General features: G+C 42.0%; 1 protein-coding gene across 3 annotated transcripts in view; it reads right to left on the bottom strand.

Moving 5' to 3' along the window:
* The window catches only part of CACNA2D3 (calcium voltage-gated channel auxiliary subunit alpha2delta 3), an 879,694-nt gene that overhangs the window by 197,439 nt on the left and 660,464 nt on the right, over window positions 1–21,791 (bottom strand). For all 3 annotated transcript variants that reach the window (XM_060402372.1, XM_060402371.1, XM_042236061.1), the window contains exons 15-17: window positions 11,605–11,676; window positions 10,282–10,362; window positions 2,858–2,932 (exon numbers count right to left, since the gene is read on the bottom strand). In XM_060402372.1, the coding sequence (XP_060258355.1) occupies window positions 2,858–2,932; window positions 10,282–10,362; window positions 11,605–11,676 (228 nt within the window). The remainder of the gene's footprint in view (window positions 1–2,857; window positions 2,933–10,281; window positions 10,363–11,604; window positions 11,677–21,791) is intronic.

A 21,791-nucleotide genomic window follows, 5' to 3' on the forward strand; every position in this document is an offset into this window, starting at 1 on the left:
CGAGAGAGACAGAGCGAGGGGGAGAGACCGACAGGCACAGACAGGCGTAGCTGAGGTTGCACAGACTAAGTTGATGTCAGGTTCAAAGTAGAACTGCACACAGACTGCATGATCCCAAGGACTCTGTTTCCTCGTGTGTGTGTGGATACAATCCCTCACTGATGTTTATCATAATAACCTGAACAAGGTGAATAATTAAAAATGTTCTTTAAATCCACCCCCACCCCCGCAAGCATCCACCATCACCGTGTCCTCCCAATCTTTACACCAGTCAATAAAACACAAACAGGATGTCCACAGAACTACCACGGTCCCCACAATGTCCTGGGGCTTGACTGGTCACACAAGGCTCTTTACTTATATGATCCCATTTACACTGACAAGCCCAAAGTCACATAGCTGGTTTATGATGGGACTAGGAATCAAGGATAACCTATGCACCGCTGAAGCTGAATTCCTTCCACTTCACTGTTGTCTTTTTCCCAGCAGGAAAATACAAAACTCAAGGGAGGGTTAACATCCACTATTGATTACACAGATGGGTTAGTTCACAGAATCCTCAACAGTGGGCATCACACCAAACCTCTTCTAAATATGTCATGGCCTCAGTGTCACAGACGGAAAAAATGGGATAGATGGTCCATTGACCCGGCCACTCCTGATGTTCTTATTGTGGATCAACTTCAAAAAGCTTCATCTGGTTTGGGTCCTCAAAAGTGAGATGTGCGGCATTTGCTTGGGCCATCACATTTATGGGAATTTGACCCTAGCTGCCATTTCCAGTGAAATCACTCACTGCAATGTTTCAACAGCGAGAAGAACAGAAATGACTTGGATTTGTGAGTATTTGCACTGTCAGGAGATGATGAGTGTTGACTGGTTGGCCTGTTCTTCGAAGAGCCTTTCTGCTGCCCTCTCAGTGGCTACAGTTCTGAAGTCCATGAGATGGATTATTTGCAAACAGGCCAGGAGATGTGAAAGACCAGGAAGTCTCTGAAATGACTGCACAGATGGGAGCTGCTCACTTCCACATTATAGAGAAAGGGAAGGTACCCTGGTGACCCTTCTGACATCTGGTTCCATTTTGTTCCTTCTTTAAAAGCTGATAAATAGGAAAGTTAATTCATTCACTGGCAGAAGATCCAGGTTTGATTGCTTCATTTACTCTGATCCACTCCAACTTGGAATAAATAAGCACTAGGAGCCTATTGTCAGCCACATCAAACATGTATCTCCTACTACCCTCAACAAGCAACCCCAACCGCAGGACTTAGAAATGGGTACTGTGCTAAGCTTTTTAAACTTAAATACATTTTTAGACTTAAATATCCTTAAAAAGTTAGGTAGGTTTTTCAATAAGACTTTTCAGCAATTCTGAATTAAGTTTGGAATCAGCTAACCAGTTAATTCAATCCTTTTTTGATAAAAAGCTTGTTGAAGTCAAGTATTACCTTAAGTTGCATCCTGAAGCATGCATGTGGGATCCACATGATGTGGCCATGACTCCATTAATACCAGGGCGATTAGAGCAAAGTTGGATGGTGATGGAACTAAAACATGAACTTCTTCTAAACAATGATTCAAGTGAGAAACAAACTGGTCCACACGATGTTTCACAAATAAACGTTTGCATAGCAGGCACTGCTGATATTTTCTAATTATGATGAAAGGAAAAAAGACATGTGCAGTGGATGGGTATGTGTGAGTGTGTGTGTGTGTGTGTGCGTGTGTGTACAGCTATAGGAAATGAACTAGACTTTCTTAACATTCAAAAGCAGAGTTTACTATATTACTCTTTATACTTTTATATCTTTAAAACTGGCTAACCACAGACCAAAAGGGATGTCCTTTTGTCAACATACTGCAACTAGATCAGGGGGAGCAAACATGTGGTGCCCTCTCTGCCATGCCCCTCCAGAATCCACAGTGGACCAAACCTAGCTGCCCTTCAGAATCCTCCTAAACACAGTGCTCCAGGCAGCCTCTCCCCAGGGATCAGAATGGACCATGCTATTCTGGGCTGTCTTGGACTAGGCCTAACTCCACTCACTTCAAAGAGAGCTAAAATGATGCTAAAAGAAAATGGTTTACATGTCAGCTCACCAAACAATGCTACTGGATACAGCTTAGGCAGCACAAGGGGGAAAATCTCAACTGTTTCAGTGATTCCAGGGATCTTGACTCTTATTTGTCATATCAAATGTAATTTTCAATAAGTTGGTCTCAGGACTTCCCTGGTGGTCCAATGGTTAAGAATCTGCCTGCCAATGCAGGGGACATAGGTTCGACCCCTGGTCTGGGAAGACTCCACATGTCATGGGGCAACTAAGCCCATGGGCAGCCACTATGGAAGCCCAGGCACTCTACAGCTGGACCTCCACAACAAGAGAAGCCACTGCAATGAGAAGCCCGTGGACTGCGACCAGAGAAAGCCTGCACACAGCAAGGAAGACCTGGCAAGTGCCAACATAAATTAGTAAATAAGTAGATAGTTTTTTTTAAGTTAGTTTCAGGCTGGAGGATGAGAAATCATTTGTTTCATAAAGCTACCTATTACGATGGATATTTCAAACTGAACAGAGTTTAAAATTTTTACATATATTGGCAAACGTGAAATAAATAAGTTGTAAGACATACATGGATTTATATGTAAAACATGATAGCAAATATATTTACCCCATGTTATTTGCATACTATATGTCAAAATGCTAGTTATAAACTATTAAAACAGCTTTTTACAGACAGTATTATGAATTGAGCCTTTCAAGTGAAAACTGCAAAGTGTCACCACTGTAGAACTGAAGAAAACCTTTTAAAATCATAAAAGGAGAAACACAGAAATAAGTATTTCTCTTACCAGTGGTCTGAGTTCTGGATGCGTCAGGATATATCCATTATTTGTGATTGCAAAGGCATAGCCATGAATCCCTAACTGTAAGAAGTGAGAAAGAAACCTTCATTAGCTTGCTCCCTGGTGAATTCACAAAGCAGAAAGCAGCCCGACATTTAGTAATTTACAGCTTAAACGTGGCATTCATAACCCTTATCAGCACAATATTTCATTAAAATGAATGCAAGGCACTGATCCTTGACATTTGGTGGAAATGAAGACCTGTCACAGGATAAGCTCAGCAAATAGCACAATTTAAAATGTCACAGACCCATGTTGGCATCCAAAGACCCCACTTTGATTTATTTAAAACTAAAACAATTATAATTTTTAAAAAGCAAGTGGCTAATGTTTCTGGAGACCCTATGTCCAAGTGAACAGAATTTTGTCAACCTGGGTGTCTTTTCTCTACCTGAGATAAGCCAAGAGGGGCCTCCCTCTGATGCACCCTAGGCTCCCAACAATTCCACACCCCCAAGGCCCTCTCAAGCATGCGTTCTCCTAGGCAGTCATTTTCCGTAACTCTTCAAGGAGAAAAGTGTCCCCACCAGCCTATATAGGAGCCTGCCAACCCCTTTTACATCCTTCCGTCTTTAAATTGTGAGGCCGCCAAGCTTTTCCATGCATTCTTCCATCGACACAAAGCCTGGGTAATTTTCTATGCAGAGCCTCACTTAATTTATGTTTTCTGACTAAATAGGACTATGGGAAATAGTTTGAGAGCAATGAAATGTTTTATTAGCTTTAAAAAGTATGTAATCAAATTTAACACTGCACTTATTTAAATAATAATCCCAGCTTTTTGACAATATTTCTATTACACAGTTGACTGCATCCATTGGCTACAATAAATTTACCTACAAATCATTCATGTATTAAAATGGCCTCTGGCATAAAACCCATACTGATCTCTCTCTCTGAAGAAAGAAAATGTAACCCACTTTTGCCAGAGCAGTGAAAGGGGAGAAGAAAAAAAAAATCCTTTTCTCCAACGAGTTATTTCATAGTCCTGAGCCCTCACTGTTATTCTCTTTAAAATTCTCTGCTGCTCGCATTCTTGAATATGATACTATTAAATGATCCAGACAACAGAGTTTACAAACCAAGAATGACCCTGTCTGCTTGTTAGCTTAACGTCAAGGTGATATGAAATTAACTTCAGAGAATTTAACACCGGCAATTAAAAGTTTTCCTTGCGTTACAAAAAGCAAATATGCACGTGGTAGTCAAGGGCAACAGACATTTTCTTCTGGAGTTACCTTACACAGCAAGTCTTAATAAGATTCTACTTGATTCTAATGATAAAAGTATATTTCATTATGCTGTGAAAGATAAACCAGAGATTTCCTATCTTTTGAGATGTATATCGTCTCTTTTCATCTTGTCTCTTGGAAAAATGTCAGACACAGTCAACACTGCATTAATTACCTTTATTATGTCCCTGTTTAATACAGACTGAAGGGGTCAAAACGACTCAGAGAGTTTGACTTTCTCCATTAAAGGCAAAAGTGGGTCTTTGGTTGGAAATTCAAACTCACGATGAAACCAAACAAATAATATTTTATAGTCAACGAATATATTCAGTGGCTTCTAATGTACATTCCTTTACTTCTTGGTCTGCCTGTAGGAAGCAATACTCAAAAGAAAGTAAAACTCCACGCATATGCCCCCGACAAGCCCTCTACTTTTCTTGTGTAGCACTTATCAAAGTGACAATCAATTATTTGTGAGGCTGACTATAAGTAATCAAGATATCAGTCAAGGCCTTTGATTATTTAACGCCTATCTCCCTGCCAGAATATAAGTTCTGTGACAGTCAAGGTCATACCATGCAGTTATGGAGGGATGGCTAGGATGAAGGGAAGAGGGGTAAAGAAAGGAGGAAGCAGAGGAGGAGGAAGAAGAGAAGTTAACAGAAACTGAATTGAGTGCACATCCTACAAAAGCATCCTGAACTCTCTGCTTCTTCCCTGGGAGGCAGAGACTGAGGTGACCTTCCCACCCAATGTCCTCCATTCATTGTTTAGCTGCCATCTTGCTTCCTTGTTGCTCACTCACATTTCAGTCTACCAGAACCTGCCTCTGCCATGCCCCCTCGCCCACCAAAACGCCACCAGAACTCCTTTCTTTACAGTTGCCAGTGGCCTCCTAATTGCCAGACCATATAGAATGTACCCTCTTTTCCTGGTTGTCTTAACCTGCTGTCCCCTCCTCCTTGACACTCTAATCCCTCAGTTTCCAGGCCCCACAGTCCTGGATTCCCTCCCTTTCATAGGATCCTCGTCCTCTACTCAGTCCGGAAGCAGTAAGTTTCTGTCCCTACTGCTCCTTGTCTGCTTTAGTTCCTTCTCCTCCAACATGATCCATCAACCACCTGGATGCTGCTGACTTCCAGATCTGTGCTCCAGCCTTGGCCTCTCGCCTCAGTGGTAGACCCCAGGGTTCAAGTGTGTGTCTCTGCCTGGACATCACACAGGTGTCCCCGCCTCACCCAGTCCAACGTGGGCTCATTCCCTTAGTGCTGCCCTCCCTGCACGTCTCTCTCAATTGGTGGCACCACCCTGTTGCTCCCCTTTGTAAAAGCCACTAAAGACCTCTTTGATATGTAGGAAGTTAAAGTGAAAGTCGCTCAGTTGTCTCTGACTCTTTGTGACCCCATGGACCACACAGTCCATGGAATTCTCCAGGCCAGAATACTGGAGTGGGTAGCCTTTCCCTTCTCCAAGTGATTTTCCCAACTCAGGGAGCGAACCCAGGTCTCCTGCATTGCAGGCGGATTCTTTAACAGCTGAGCCACAAGCAAAGCCCAGAGAAAACTGGAGTGGATAGCCTGTCCTTTCTCCAGCGGATCTTACCGATCCAGAAGTCAAACTGGGGTCTCCTGCATTGCAGGCAGATTCTTTACTAACTGAGCTAAGCCATCAGGGAAGCTCTCTTTCACTTTCATGTGTACGATAGAATCTATGGGTCTATCCATCAGGTCTCCCTGGGGTCTGGCCCCTATCTACTTACCCAGCACTTCCTTCCTCCACTCATTGCCTCTCAAGAGCTCGTGACAGCAACAATAAACCCCCTGCAACTTTTTCCTCCCAGTGAGACCTTTACTCAACGGATGCAAGCTGTCCAGAGCACTACTCCTTCCCATCTCTCCCAAGCTATGAGCTCAGCCTCACGATCTTCTCCTATAAACATGTCTCTCCTGTTGCACCCTCCTTTCCATATCATGTCTCCATAAAACCCTGAGAATTTTTCCATTATTACCTTCACCTTAATGCATGAAAATGCTACACTTACTTTTCTGCCTGCTTTTCAACTTTAGCTGGATGTCTTTCCTTCATCTGCCTTATTCTAGACACGCCCCCATCAGAATGGGCTCTCTGTGGGAAAGGAGCCCTCTCACTCATCTTTTGACTGTTCCAGCATCTAGCATAATGTCTAGCACATGGCAGGTGCTCCAGTTAAGGTCTGCATGTATTTAAGATAGTCATCACTTTACCCAAATATTACCTCATTCATCTTTAAAATTTGAGCTAGAGTAAATATCGTACGTAAGCTGAAAAGGAGAAGCTGATTTGCTATGGGTGGTACATAGTCAGTCCTCCTCAAGCCTGTACCTGAGAAAGTCTTCCTGACATTCAGAAACTATCTGGTTAAAATCCTTCTGAGGAGAACAGTGAGAAAATAACATCAGAATGTTTTGTTGGTTTGTTCACTGCAAATGGATGTAATCTAATGTAGATATAAGAAGAGAAACTTAGCAAATCTCAAAACACATTCCCCATTCTGTGGATGAGTCTCTCAAAAACCCTAAAACTTGTATATGGCAATGTCCAACATTTGCTTAGGGCCTCAAATCAATATGAAATCTCTAATGAAATCTCTAATTTTTGTTTCATCTGAAATACAACTAGCCATTCTGTCCATTCTAACATGCAGTCCCGTGCCACAGTCAGAGAGCAGATGGGACACAAGGCCTCCTGGCACTTGGGGCTGCCAGTGGGGCCCCCATCCTGAAGCATGCTCTTCTGGAGGCCAGGAGCCTTGTGGTCCAAAAGCCTGGGGAAGGAGGTGCTTCCCTTCCAAGCGCAGAGAATTGGGACTAATGAAGTGAACCTAATTATAAAATGGTTCTTTACGTTAACAGAGGCTGTGGTGTCTGGAAATTATTGCTGGGGTGTCTGGAATTCTTAATAAAAATTACAGGAAGTCTGATTGCTTGTGGGAAAATCTATGAAGCTAATGGAAAAGAAAGAATTCTATCAATATCTTCTGGGAAAACCACATGAGCCAAGAGCTGACTCATCTTTACAAGGTGTTAATCAAGAGAAAAAGGTGTGATCTGCACTGTGATCCCTGGAGCTCTCCTCTCCCAGATGAGAGAGCCCCATTCACCCATGGTTCACTCCAGCTGCCATGGATACCTTTTCCCACAGCTCTGGTGGGGACCAGAGGAAGGGCAACTTAGATTAAGGTATGCCACACCTGGGTCTCTGGTTCTCAGACCCTTTGGGGAAAGCAGCTAATTTTCTGTAGCTGATCTCCTATCCCCTTATTACACTTTGTTTCCTTTATCGTTTTCTTGCTGAGTTATAACGAGAAATAATAAGAAAGTTATTTCATGTATCTTCATCTAAAAATGGGGCCAAGTGGTACTTATTTCATGGGAGTGTAACGAGGATTCAGTGGGAACAGTAAGTATAAAGCACTTTTACCATACTAAATACACAGTGAAAAGTTCAATGAATGTCTTACTGTATTATTTTAGCTACTAATTTTTTAATATATATTTTAACTATTACTATTATTGTCCTTTATTGTTTCTTATGGCTCTAGGCTTCAGCTCAGTTCAGTCACGCAGCTGTGTCCAGCTCTTTGCAAGCCCATGGACTGCAGTATGCCAGGCTTCCCTGTCCATCACCAACTCCCAGGGCTTGCTCAAACTCATGTCCATCGAGTAGTGATGCCATCCAACCATCTCATCCTCTGTCGTCCCCTTCTCCCACCTTCAATCTTTCCCAGCATCAGGGTCTTTTCCAATAGGTCAGTTCTTCACATCAGATGCCCAAAGTATTGGAGTTCCAGCTTTAGCATCAGTCCTTCCAATGAATATTCAGGACTGATTTCCTTTAGGATGGACTGGTTGGATCTCCTTGCAGTCCAAGGGACTCTCAAGGGTCTTCTCCAACACTACAGTTCAAAAGCATCAATTCTGCAGCACTCAGCTTTCTTTATGGTCCAACTCTCACATCCATACATGACTACTAGAAAAACCACAGCCTTGACCAGATGGACCTATGTTTGCAAAGTAATGTCTCTACTTTTTAATATGCTGTCTAGGTTGGTAATAGCTAAAAGCATGCACTGCTAGTTTGAGACTGGGCAAGATATTTAAATTTTCTGAGTCTCTTATTTCCTTAGCCAAGGATAGCAGTGTCTACCTATTATTAAGTGAGATAATGCTATAAAGATGTTAGTACATTGTCTAGTAGAAGAAGCTTTGAGAAACAAATTCACAGGGTAACTGTTACCATTTCCTATATGTTCTGGGCTCCCCAGGTGGCTCAGTGGTAAAGAATCCACCTGCCAATGCAGGAGACATGCATCCCAGGGTCAGGAAGATCCCCTGGAGGAGGGCATGGCAACCCACTCCAGTATTCTTGCCTGGAGAATCCCATGGACAGAGAAGCCTGGCAGGCTACAGTCCATGGGGTTGCAGAGTTAGACACAACTGAGTGACTAAGCACACACACACCTGTATGTTCATCCTTTCTGGATTTACTGGGCATATATTAAATAGTGGCCCTGTATTTGGGCTTCTACATCTTATATGATGCTAGAGGCTTAAGAGTGGTAATGGTTGGATGCCCTTTCTTAAACAGTGAGCCAGCAATTCTGGGCCTCTAAGTCTAAGGATTTCAATAAGAGTAAAGTCCACTATCTTTAGGGGCCTCAAATAGCTCCCTAACCCCCTGACTTTCCACCTCTAGGGAGCTAAACACAATGGCACCCCACTCCAGTACTCTTGCCTGGAAAATCCCATGGACAGAGGAGCCTGGTAGGCTGCAGTCCATGGGGTCGCTAAAGAGTCAGACACGACTGAGCGACTTCACTTTCACTTTTCACTTTCATGCATTGCAGAAGGAAATGGCAACCCACTCTAGTGTTCTTGCCTGGAGAATCCCAGGGACGGGGGAGCCTGGTGGGCTGCTGTCTACGGGGTCGCACAGAGTCGGACACGACTGAAGCGGCACAGCAGCAGCAGCAGCAGCAGCAGCTTGTGTGAGTTTGGGTCAAACAGATGTCGTATTATGCTCTGGAAACTGAACTCCAAATGGAAAAGCCCTTTTGGTGAAAGAACCCGGCTGTCAGAGCTCCAGGGTGATAGCAAGAAGAAAGACCTTTGTCATCTTAGTAAACCCAATCAGAAAATTTCTTTTGTTAATGAGGCCACCTTTTGTAGCCTGGACACCTGATTTTAGCTTAGAGTTGATTTCCTTTTATTATGAAGGTAGCTTTCTAATTTGATCACCTAAATGGAATCAGCACATGGGAACAGGCACGCTTTGCTTATTCAAAGAAGTGTCCTCTTTTAGGAGTGGATCAGGTTCTAGGAACCAGCTAGGAAGCACTGGGAAGAATCTGACCTTATGGGTTCTCTGAGAAGCCTGGGCCAACAGGTAGAGGTGCGGCATGGGCTTAGGGAAAGTGGTGATGTGCTGATGTCCACAGCTAAGGGGAGCCTGAGAAGGCAGGGGTTCACACCTTGAGTCCCAACAATCCCCTATGGATCTCACTCCTCAGCTCTCTATCTAATCTTCACATGACCTATTTTGCTTTCTTAGGAAAAACACCATACAGTGAAATGATTTCAGGTGGCACGTGGACCCTGTATTTAAGCTTTCCTACTCCACCCTCTCAGCTATCCCCAGAATTCAAAGCGAACTTACACTCCTCTTAGTGCCATAGGGTTGACGCAGCACTAGGAGAGGAGATCAATTTGTACCCCATTACCTTTCAGGATAAAGGGATTATTTATTCAGTAGAAGCAGGGACCACTTTTATTTGTGCCTCATTGGGTTTCTGTTAAGAAGCAACAGATTTTAGGGGGTCCTCAGACTGGGGTAAGTCAAACTGGCTTAGAAAAATCATCAGAGATGTAAGACGTGTATAGTCCTGCAGACTTGTGTAGACTTCCACAGGCCCACACAAACGTGGGTGGGCACATGCAGGCCTAATCAGGTCTTCCTGGACTGTTATTATTCTACCGAAACAAGACAACACAGAACCGTCTAGAAAGAGTGGGTTTCCTTCAAGCTTTTTTTGTCACTATGGCAGGCTGTGAGATTATCTCATGCATCTGGCTCTCGACTCTTAATTAAGCAATGCATTACCTTGTATTTGGGGATGGTCTTCAGAAGTTCTTTCACTGGGACATCTGTGCCGACCACACCGAGAAGAATGCCTTTCGATCTCTATTGCAAAGAAACATTAAACAATAACAACAACAGAATGTTAATTTGGCAGAATAAATATAATCTCCTGAAAAGTCACACACCATAGGCACTGTCTGGCGCCTTCTTCAAACTGAGAGAAATTGAAGCTTAATCCAGATTTGCAAGAGGTAACTTCTATTCTCCACCCAAAACATTCCTAGGCAAGAATGGCAGTTTCTCAGGCCAAATAGTGCCTATTATAACCCTCAACACACACCCTAAGAACCATTTCCTTTTCTCCTGAAAATCAAGAATCTGAAGAGGCTAAAGGAGTTTCAATCATTAATCAGTTTCTCTTATAGAAACTTTTTACAGGAAACACTTAGCATGTTAACTATGTTCTCAATTTATACTGCCATCTGGTGCCCAGGAAAAAGAGACTAAATAGCCAGAGAAAGATGCGAAAACCCTAACATTTTTCCAGACAGTTGGAACCAAGGACTGAGGTAAAGGAATAAGCCTCTAGGGTTCCAGGTCCCAGGGTCACGTGATGTGCTATACTTGCTAATGTCAGAAAGGGCCTTCTAGAATAAGATACACATTGCTACTATCTTGTCTGCTCTTTCCCCCCAATGCAATTGCCCCCAGAACCCCTGGCCGTGTTCCTATTTGGAAATAGGGTCTTTGTAGATGTACTTAATTAAGGATCTCAAAATGAAATCATCCTGGATGCAAGATGGGGCCTGTATCCAACAATTTGTGTCTTTATAAGAGGAAAGGACACAGAGATAAGCAGAGAAGAGGGCCACGTGAAGACAGAGGCGGAGACTGGAGTGGGCAAGGAAGGAGTCTTCCCTACAATCAACTTCTTAATTTTGGACTTCTGGCCCCTAGAATTGTTAAAACACACTTCTATTGTAAGCCATCCCATCTGTGACACTTCACTGTCACAGCCCTGGGGATCTAATTCAAGGTTGGGACCTATAAATGAGAGTGAGATCATCCCATCACAATCAAGGATTCCTTCTGGAGATTTCCTTCCTCTGGTCATTTAAACGCTTGAATTTTGGGAAAGTGCTGCATACTGTAAAAAGATGCCTGCTTGAATTCCTCTCATCTACTCTTGATTTCATGATTCTAACAGCAGGATTAAAAGTGAGGAAAAATTATACATCCTCCATCCTTAAATAAGTAAATAAAGGTCACCAGAGCCTGAGTCAGAGAAGGTCTGAGCTAACAACCCCCTTAGCATCAGGAAGGAAATCCAGTCACTGTACTCACAGTCTCATTCTGCTTACTAAACACAGGCATGGCGACCGTGGTCATCAGGACGGGGCCCTGATCATCGGCAAGCTGGATGGAGAGAGAAAAGCCAGTTACCTGAGAATGGTCTGGAAAAAACAGTACCAGGGGCCATACCTTTTCACTAGCTCATCCTTTCCTGACCAGGGGCTGTTGGAAATGGACCAGTGTCCACTCAAGTCTTTATGGCATAGGTGGGAGGACAATATTCCTCTACCTGGAAGTGCTGATGAGGATCCTAGCCCCTCCTCACGGGCGGGGGAAACAATGTCAGCTACCATCAGTCACTCCAGCTGATCTGTTTACTACATTCGGCCATTTGAGTTCAAATAAAGCCCTGTTTGGATCCTAGTGATTCATTTTATTTTATTACTACAGATTGACTTTATCGTTTTACTTTACAGACTTTATGTTCAATATGTGCAATATTAATGCTTCTCCTTAATGTGGAAATTGAGGATCAGAAAGCATGAGCATAAGGAGTTTTACGAGTTGCCCCTGCTGCAAACAATTGAATCTGGAAGCATTTATTCTTCCCAAGGTAGCTGAGTCATGGCCCTTTTGAATCTCTACATGTATCTGCATGCCAGTCCCAGATGGAAAACAAACAAAATGAAAAAATAACTTGATCATTTCATCTTGGAATCACTGGTAAGAAGCTGAACATTCCTCCTGGAAGAACAATCCTTGAATTTAGCCCACAGTATACTTCTGTAACTCACTGAATTGCATACAAGTGCACTGAGCCCCACCATCATATCTGTCCTTCACAACAGTGTCAGGAGAAAGGTATAAACCCCTACTCTGCTCTGTGAGCAAATGGGGAAACTGAGTCTTGGTTAACAGTAGGCTTTGGTCCAAGACAAACCTGGTTCTAGTTCTCAGCTTTGAATCTTTACCTAACCCTTCATGTTTTCATATAAAATAACAGCAACTATTCCTCAGCATTGTTGCCATGAAGATAAAATGTGAAACGGCCCATCAAAGTACTTGGCATCTGCAAGTGCTCAAAGGGTGCTAGTTTCCTTTCCCTGCCTTCAAGATCACACGGCTAGCAAGTAGCAGAGTCTCCAGTAAGATTAAGGCATGTGACACCACTGACACGGAGCAAAATTGGCCAAAAGTGGCCAGTCAGTAGGAGAGGTTTACTTCCTGGTTTCACAGTCCATTCAGGCTTCAAATAAAGCAACCTGTGAATGAGAATCCACTATCTTCAGGTTAGAGTGTTTTCTGATGTTTGGGCACTTTTGTGTCACTTTTAATTTCACAAAAAAGAAGATGTTGTTCCCTCAGTCTTCTTTGAAAAGACTACTATAAGCAGAAGAACCTGAAATCTAGAGGGTGCTATGGACTGAGGTCCCCATGGACTGGCAGGCCTCCTGAAAACAGGTCATTAAACTTGGTCAATATTTTACCAGTCTTCTTCTTCCAATAGGTTATTTGAGCAATAGGACAGCATTTCTTGTTATGTAGTATGCAGAACGGCAGCACCTTCAGCACCTGAGTGCCCTAAAAATGCATAATCCCAAACCTTCTCCAGATTTTCTGAATCTGAATCTTTATTCTAATAATTAGTATGCATATTAAAATTCAAGAAGCATTGTTAAAAGGCAATCCTTTCCACCATCAGTAATGATGACAGTTGAAGAGAAACTTATATGAGTCGGGAAAACCCTTAACAGGGACAGACATGTTTTTATCAGTTTCGCCTCTATGTCAAGATGGGCCTATTCTTCCATGACAAGCAAAGCAATGCAAGAATCTCATGATCCCTCAAGGACTGGGAATTCATGATGTGACAGTAAATTGTATGTGGCAACCTGATTAGGCAATGGTCATTAGCTCAAACAACAGCCTAGATGCTGCAAATGTATTTTTCAAATGTAATTAACACTTAAACTAGTTGACTTTAGAGATGGCCAAAATGATGGAGTAGGAAGACCCTGAAATCACCTCCTCCCGAGGACACACCAAAATTACAACTACTTACAGGGCAACTATCTATGAGAAGACTAGCAGAAAAGATTTTCCACAACTGAAGACATAAGAAGGAACCACAATGTGATGGATAGGGGGGCCAGAGATGTGGTAAAGTCAAGACCCATACCTCCAAGTCAGCATTTACAAATAGGAGGAACGCCATAACTATAGAGGCACTCCTCAGGGAGCAAGCGATCTGAGCTCCAGGCTCCTCAGCCCAGGGGTCCTACACTGGGAAGTCAAGAGCCCTGAACACGTGGCTTTGAAAATCAGCAGGACTTATCTTTAGAAGAGGCATAGAGTTATGGGACACGGAGATTCTGCTCTTAAAGAGCACTCGCAAAATCTCACACTTTTCAATTCCCAGCACAGAGGCAGTAGGTTAAAAGAAACCTAAGTCAGACGTCTTACTTATACTCGGAATCTAAAAGACAAAACAAACAAGCTAAAGTAAAAACAAACTCACAGATAAACAAACAGATGGAGGGGGTGGGCGGTAGGAATAAAATAGGTGAAGGGGCTTAAGAGATATAAACCTCCAGTGATAAAACAAATAAGCTATGGGGATATAATATACAACACAAGGATAATAATTTTGTACAGGGACAGATGGTTACTGGATATAGTGATGATCATTTCATAATGTTTGCAAATGTCAAATCACTTAGTAGTACATCTGAAACTAAGATAATACTATAGGTCAACAATATGTCAATAAAAACTCAACAGACTTTGATAAAGCAGATTACTCTCCATAATCTGTGTGTGTTTTAGCCAATCAGTCAAGTTCTTAAGACAAAAAAATTTTCCCAAGAAAGAAGGAATTCTTCTTCCAGACTGTCTTCAGACCCAAAACTGTAAAACCCCATTCTGTTGGAATTTGCAGCCTGCCAACCTGCCCTACAGTGTTCAGAGGTGTCAGTCCCCAGCACATATATAAGTGGCAATTGCTTAAAATCTCTCTCTCCCCCTTTCTCCTTCTGTGTGTATACTTATCTTAAATTTAAGGAAAAAACATACACACACATCTCATATGGTTTTCTTTCTCTGGAGAATCGGGAGTAATACACATTTAATCATGTAATCTATTATTTGGGGCAGCCTAATTTTGGTAAAAGTATAAATAAACAAACTATATATAATATTAATAACCAAATAATATTAACTATAAGATAATGCTGACAATCACTGTTGCCAGGAGCCAAGCCAACCAGTATATAACAGTTTTTGGAACCATGGTTCCAATACCTTGCTAAATATAAAGTATACTATGGCCAACAATGGGGGCATGCAATGCCATTTTCAAAGGCAGAACCAAGCCATGATAAATAATTCCCCCAGAATCAGAAATCATCCCACATTCTGACTCCTTGATTAAACCTGAATGCTACAAAGAAAACTGATTTGAACTGATCCATAACCCTGGGCAACTTCCACTCTGGAGCTCAAATCAAAATTTCAAGCAATGCCAATATGTATCATGGATGAAATAAACACATAACCACTGACAATAATGAGAAATGAAACTTTTTCCTTCAAACAGTAAAAAATCAGTTATAAGTCACTGGTAATTGTCCTGGCCCACATACAAGATCATGGGAAACTAACTTCTAAATATTAAGCCAGGATATAGTATCAACTTCATTCAGGGGCTAATTCCAAATATAATTACTGTACCATTACTTAAATTAAAAAATAATAATATTGCATTTGCACAGAAACCATTCATTTTTAAGCAGCTACAGGTAAACAAAGGAAGTGCAGTGGACTCAGTCTAGCCACTGCTATGAGCTCACATGTTCCTCTTTCAGGGACAGTTCTGGCTCAGATTTGCATTGGTTTGGCCAGAACCCTAACCCGTAGCTCTTCCGATCATATACCAACTCATCAGTATGGCCGTGAGGGCTGGGAGCACTCCGGAAATAACACTTGCACAACATGAAGATGCTCTTCTTGACCAGTTCCATCTTTCCCACTCTCCAGCGGGTCTGGGTTCTGTGAACCTTAAACATTTCGTGGAGAAGGAACATCAAATTGAAAGTTAATATGCACAGTAAGCACCTTTGGATTGAAAGGCATTCTGTACTCCTGCCACAGGAAAAAGCAGGGTTTTTTCTTAAGACCACCAATCAAGAGTTACACAACCAACCACAGCCAGACACCCTCTGTCCCCACACCACACTAGAGGGTCCCTGCTTTTCTGTGGCTCCTTAATCTGTAAAGGCCATTGAGGCAAGAGCACTGCCTATGATTCATAGACACGTCTTCCAAGAAAAATGCAGACATAAAGTCAACATTCATTTTCCAAGGTTAGGAATGGGAGAGGGGGGTCACAATGGTCCATCTGGGCAAAATCCCATTAACTTAAGTCCAAGTGTGAATCCCAAAATGAACTGCCATTCAATTACACTTGACCAGGCTTTGAACAGGCCTCTGAAATGCTTGGTTGTGGTATTCAGCTGTATAAAAAGTGTATATTATTCCATATCCTTCATTTCCTATGCTACATAATGGAGACCATTCTGGTATCAAAGGAAATGATGAATAATAATACCGAACATCTGGTTTATAAAACACAAACTTGCTCAACAGATTGACTGCTTCCTGTCAGCTTCCCAAGTTAATCATGCATGTGGGCTCATATGAATATGCATTTGGATTCATGTGTGAGGTACACGCAGCGATGCCAGGCTTCTCCTCCTAACGCCTGATTAGTTTCCCACTAACGGCTGTAGGGTGCGGCCCAGATAGCATAACAGCAGCGGGTTTGTGGTCTACCAATTTTGCTGCAGGTCTAGTCATTATTATTCATTGATTTCCTTGATAAACATTCCCTGAGCATCAGCTATGTGCCAAGTTTCATGCCACGTGCTGGGAAGACAACCAGGAATAAGACACAGGTCTTAGCCCTGAGGAACCACAAGTCCACCAGCAGGCACAGGAAAGAATGAGACAGAGAGGGAAGAGCTGGCTGGGCCAGGCACACTGGCTCCCATTACGTGAGCAGAAGGCTATCTTCTTCATGACCAGCCTGAACAAAAATAAAAATACTCTTCCGGGCTTCTTGGACCAATTCAGTAGCTTTCTGAAAACCAGGTTAACAACACTAGCAACAAGTTATCTGCTGCACAGCAATTTCATCAATTACTTTACTTAAGAATATTTGCAAATGGAACAGGGTAGACCTTTTGAAAACATCGCCTAGCACTTTTTTTTTTTTTTTTCTGTTTGCAAATACCAACCCCGTCCTTTAGGGAAATATTCTTCACCCTTTCCAAACAGTGTTTTATTGACAGTTAACTTCTCCCACACTGCACATGTGGCTGGGCATCCAACTCAGGCTGTGCCAACCACAGCCCTTCACATAGACACACACACACACACACACACACACACACACACACACACACACACACACTCTTTCTCTCTCTGCCCAGGTCACACTGATTGCTTCATTAATTAGACACATGGGCTCAAAGTAGGCTATCTGGGGACTTTTCCTTCTTTCCATCTGGAGTGAATAAGAAAAAAAAAAAACTCTACACTGCTTTGTGTGTGGTTTTAGGAATGTAAGCCTGATAGCCATGTCCTCTCTTCACAGAGAAGCAATTGAGAAAATAAAGTCAACCCAGAAAGATGAGGAGAGATGAGTGTGTATGTGTGTGTGTGTGTGTGTGTGTGTAATGAGGGAAAAGCAGAAGGAGAGAGAGGAAAGAAAGGGAAAGGGATGGGAAGGTACCAGTCCTAAAAGTCTTCAACCCTAAGATCAATTCCATCCATGCATTCTTCTATTGGGATAAATTGAGGCAGTGAGTTATTTCTCTTTGCCCAAAAGGACATGCACTGGATTTGTGACTTTTCAAGGACATCTGCTTTGTTGCCTTCTTTCACATCTCCATTCAGAGGAGGCTTGCTAGGGCCACTGGCAGAATTCTCTGTTTATCCTGTAGCTGGAGGGCCCTGGTGATGAGTGCCAAGCCCCAGAGAAAGGAGGTAAGCAGGACCCCTGGCCCTGAGAAGGCATCTGAGTGAGTCAAGGGCGTCAGGCTCGGCAGCTCATTTGAGGGTTGCCAGGTGGTTTTCAGCAGAGCCCCCTGCCATCTGCTCAGCCCTGGAGGTTTGGGCCAAAATAGAAGGTTGTGCACAAGCAGGGAACTCAGTTTGGGAAGAGAATGGCTCTAAGCCAAGAACAAAGGCCATCTCTCCACAAATATCTTATTTCTTCTATCCTTCCTCCTATGTTTGTGTTTTTACTTTCTCATTAAAGTTGATCAGCATATTGACTACTTTAATAAAATACATCATACAAATGTATAACATAATAGAGAAATACTTTATATATGTGTGTACATAATTTGTGAGTACCCACCTGCATCTCTTTTGTTTTCCTTCCAACACCTAGTATGACATGAACTTGCACTCCAGAAAAAGACACTACCACCATCTAGAGGCACTTAGGGTGAATTGCAGGCACAAGGTCCTGGGAAATAAACCATTTACAGGGAAGATTCCCTGGAGAAGGAAACGACAACCCACTCCAGTACTCTTGCCTGGAAAATCCCATGGACGGAGGAGCTTGGTGCAGGCTACTACTGTCCATGGGTTCGCGAGGCTTCCCTGGTGGCTCAGACGGTAAAGCGTCTGTCTACAATGCGGGAGACCCAGGTTCAATCCCTGGGTTGGGAAGATTCTCTGGAGAAGGAAATGGACAACCCACTCCAGTACTCTTGCCTGGGAAGTCCCATGGACGGAGGAGCCTGGTAGGCTACCATCTATGGGGTCGCAAAGAGTCAGACACGACTGAGCAACTTCACTTTCACCAATAAAAAAGCATTTAAATTGTAACCAATGTCACTTAGTTTCCCATCAAACTGAAACACAGGTGATATCAACTATTACTTCTGCCAATAACCTTTGGGGGAAATATGCAGCTGTGTACATCTTTAAATATCAGATGAAACATTTTGAAAGGAGAACCACTGATTCTTAAAAGAAAAAAAAAGTGTTTATGATCTGAGAACATGATGAGAGGATGGAGGAAAAGAGGGTTCTTTCCCACCCACTTTCTCAAACACGGATTTAGAGATGGCAGATGCCATCCATGTTCTCCAGTTTTCACACCCCATGGTGAACGGAAAGCTGGACAGTAGACAGTTAACAGAATAACACTGTACAAATTAGTTGGTGAGATAACACTAACGAGAAGGTCACGGAAACATAGATCTGGAAAAGAGGACATGCGCAGAGTATGTAGATATACAGAGTCCCTCCCACCCACGCCCCTGCCCCCACCACACACACAGAAAAGATCCCTGGACCTTTCCACCTTTCCCAGACCAAAAAGGCGCTCTGGATCTACTCCTTTACAATGTCTGCTTATTTCCCGTCCCCAGAATCTCCCTCTCCTTCTACCATCACAACATCCGTTATCCTCAATATGAACAGAAGTAGCAGGCTAAGAATCTGGTTAAGAACCATACTTAGTGATCTGTCTTAAATTTCTGTACTGGGTATACACAGAAGGACCTTTTCCTAGGAGAAACATATAGACACTCTTCAGAGGTAGAATGTATGTGAAAAGCCACTGAAACACAGAAACTAAATCCTACTGGTGTATTTTTAAGCCTGAAAAGGAATCTCAGTATCAACACTGTCTGCTTGGCTAATATTACCATTATCTGACTCTGGTTGTGAATTTTACCCTCATATTACTTAGACTGCCACAGCTATTAGTGATGATCATGAAATTTGCTGGCTGTTTTAACACTGGCTGATTTTTAACAAGAGGATTTACATACATAGGCACAGTTAAAAATTAATTTACTCAATAATCTAAGAAGTCATTTTGAAATGAGAAGGGAGAGCAAGAATAGCTTGCTTCAGCGATAAAACCAAAAGATTCTTAAATCACTACTGGCTCTGTCTGTGTATCTTTAAGTGCTTTCTAAAGAATCTATCTCTTTTCTGTATGATTGAAAATTTTAATAAAAAGAATATTCCATAAATTCTCACAGAAAACATTTTATAAATAAAACCATTGAGTAGAATATGCTTGCAATGAATATTAATGTCTTAAACTTAGTAAAACAAATAATAATAATCCTACTTAAATCCCTCTGCATAAAGATCAAAATAGTCCTTTATATAACCATGGTAATAATCTGATATGGAAATGCTATCAGAATAATTTTTTATAGTCTAGGTTAAACATATTTGATTATCAGTATTTTGGATATTTTTTATAACAAGCTATTTAGAAAAAGCAGGCATTATTATTTTTAATTGAATTGATTCTTTCAGTGTAAACAATATGAATCATTTTTTATACTACTACTAAGATGATTTGTTTTCCTTTTAAAATCTAGACAAATTAAGAACACCAACCACTGTCTAGACTCCCATTTTGTACTGGCATTTTTCAATATTCTTGTAAAATGCCTGAACCCTAAATAACTTAAGGCATTAAGAAAGTAGCAAAGAAAAACAGTAAAGAAGAAGCAAACCTTCTAAGTAATATTTCTACCTTGCTTTGCATTTGATTGTCTTAATCGTCATAACTCAATCCTTGAAATGCTACATGACACAATGCTTTAGCCAAGACTTTTCCTCTTTTTACAGAATCATTACCTTCATCTGAGATCTAGAGACTCTGAATTTCTATGGGATTCTATGTATTTTAAGTTGCCTAAATATAAAAGTAAACAGATTTCCCTCTTTGAACTTTAACTGCATCTCATATGAACTAAAATGCTGAATTTGTTTGTTCTCTTTTTCTCTTTTTAACAACCTGAAGACAATTTTGTGAATGATAATGCTAAATACTGTTAGAACATCTGAATGAGAATCTCAAAATAACTGTTTTCTAATAAAGTTGTTGCTACTCAGGAAAATTTTTTTGCTCTGTCTCCCCCGACCCCCCACCTCACCCCAGTGTTTCAAAGAATAAGTCATTAAGCAGGGACTACATTTTATGGGTAAACATCTAGACAGGAAGGATGCAGTCTTTGACCAGGGACATGTACATAAGCAAACTCATGCACAAGAGAATATTACAGAGTAACATATCTGAAAGCTGTCTTAGGGAACTGCTTTACAGTATACAACAGGCTTATTTCAGGAATCCTCAAAATAAGGAAATAGGAATTATTAGGGGCACTGGATTTTGGCTAATATTCATGATCAGCTATGCCACATAACTGAACACCACCGCCCTCCCCCTCCCCAACTGTGGCCAAAGATTTGTATTTTTACAAACATGGATTAGACATCTCCCTAATGCCTGAAAACACAGCCAACAGTCAGGGCTTCAAGGCCCTGGGACAAAATCTTTCCCCTGTTTAAAGACCCCCTGAAATGCTGCTTCCTCCATAAAACCTTCCATAACAAAGTGGAAATGGGAAACATATGTTCTCAAACTTCACTTGTTATTCAGTCGCTTAGTAGTGTCCGACTCTTTGCGACCCCATGGACTGCAGCACACAAGACTTCCCTGTCCTTCACTAGCTCCCAGAGTTTGCTTGAGCTTATTGCCATTGAGTTGGTGATGCCATACATCCATCTTGTCCTCTGTCACCTCCTTCTTCTCCTGCCCTCAATCTTTCCCACCATCAGGGTCTTTTCTAGTGACTCAGCTCTTCATATCAAGTGACCAAACTGTGGAAGATTCAGTTTCAGCATCACTCCTTCCAATGAATATTTCTGATTTAGAATTAACTGGTTAGATCTCCTTAGTTATCCAAAGACTCTCAAGAGTCTTCTCTGGCACAACAATTTGAAAGCATCGATTCTTCGGCACTCAGCCTTCTTTATGGTCCAACTCTCACACCAGTACATGACTACTGGAAAAACCATAGCTTTGACTATATAGACCTTTGTTGGCAAAGTGACGTCTCTGCTTTTTAATATGCTATCTAGGTTTGTCATAGTGTTCCTTCCAAGGAGCAAGCATCTTTTAATTTCATGGCTGCAGTCACAGTCCACAGTGATTTTAGATCCCAAGAAAATAAAATCTGACACTGCTTCCACTTTCTCTCCAACTATTTGCCATGAAGTGATGGGAACGGATGCCAGGATCTTAGTTTTTTGAATGTTGAATTTTAAGACAGCTTTTTCACTCTCCTCTTTCACCCTCATCAAAAGGCTCTTTAGTTCCTCTTTGCTTTCTGCCATTCAATTCAGTTCAGTTC

Source organism: Ovis aries, chromosome 19 (assembly GCF_016772045.2).
Source record: "Ovis aries strain OAR_USU_Benz2616 breed Rambouillet chromosome 19, ARS-UI_Ramb_v3.0, whole genome shotgun sequence".
Classification (NCBI taxonomy): Eukaryota; Metazoa; Chordata; class Mammalia; order Artiodactyla; family Bovidae; genus Ovis; species Ovis aries.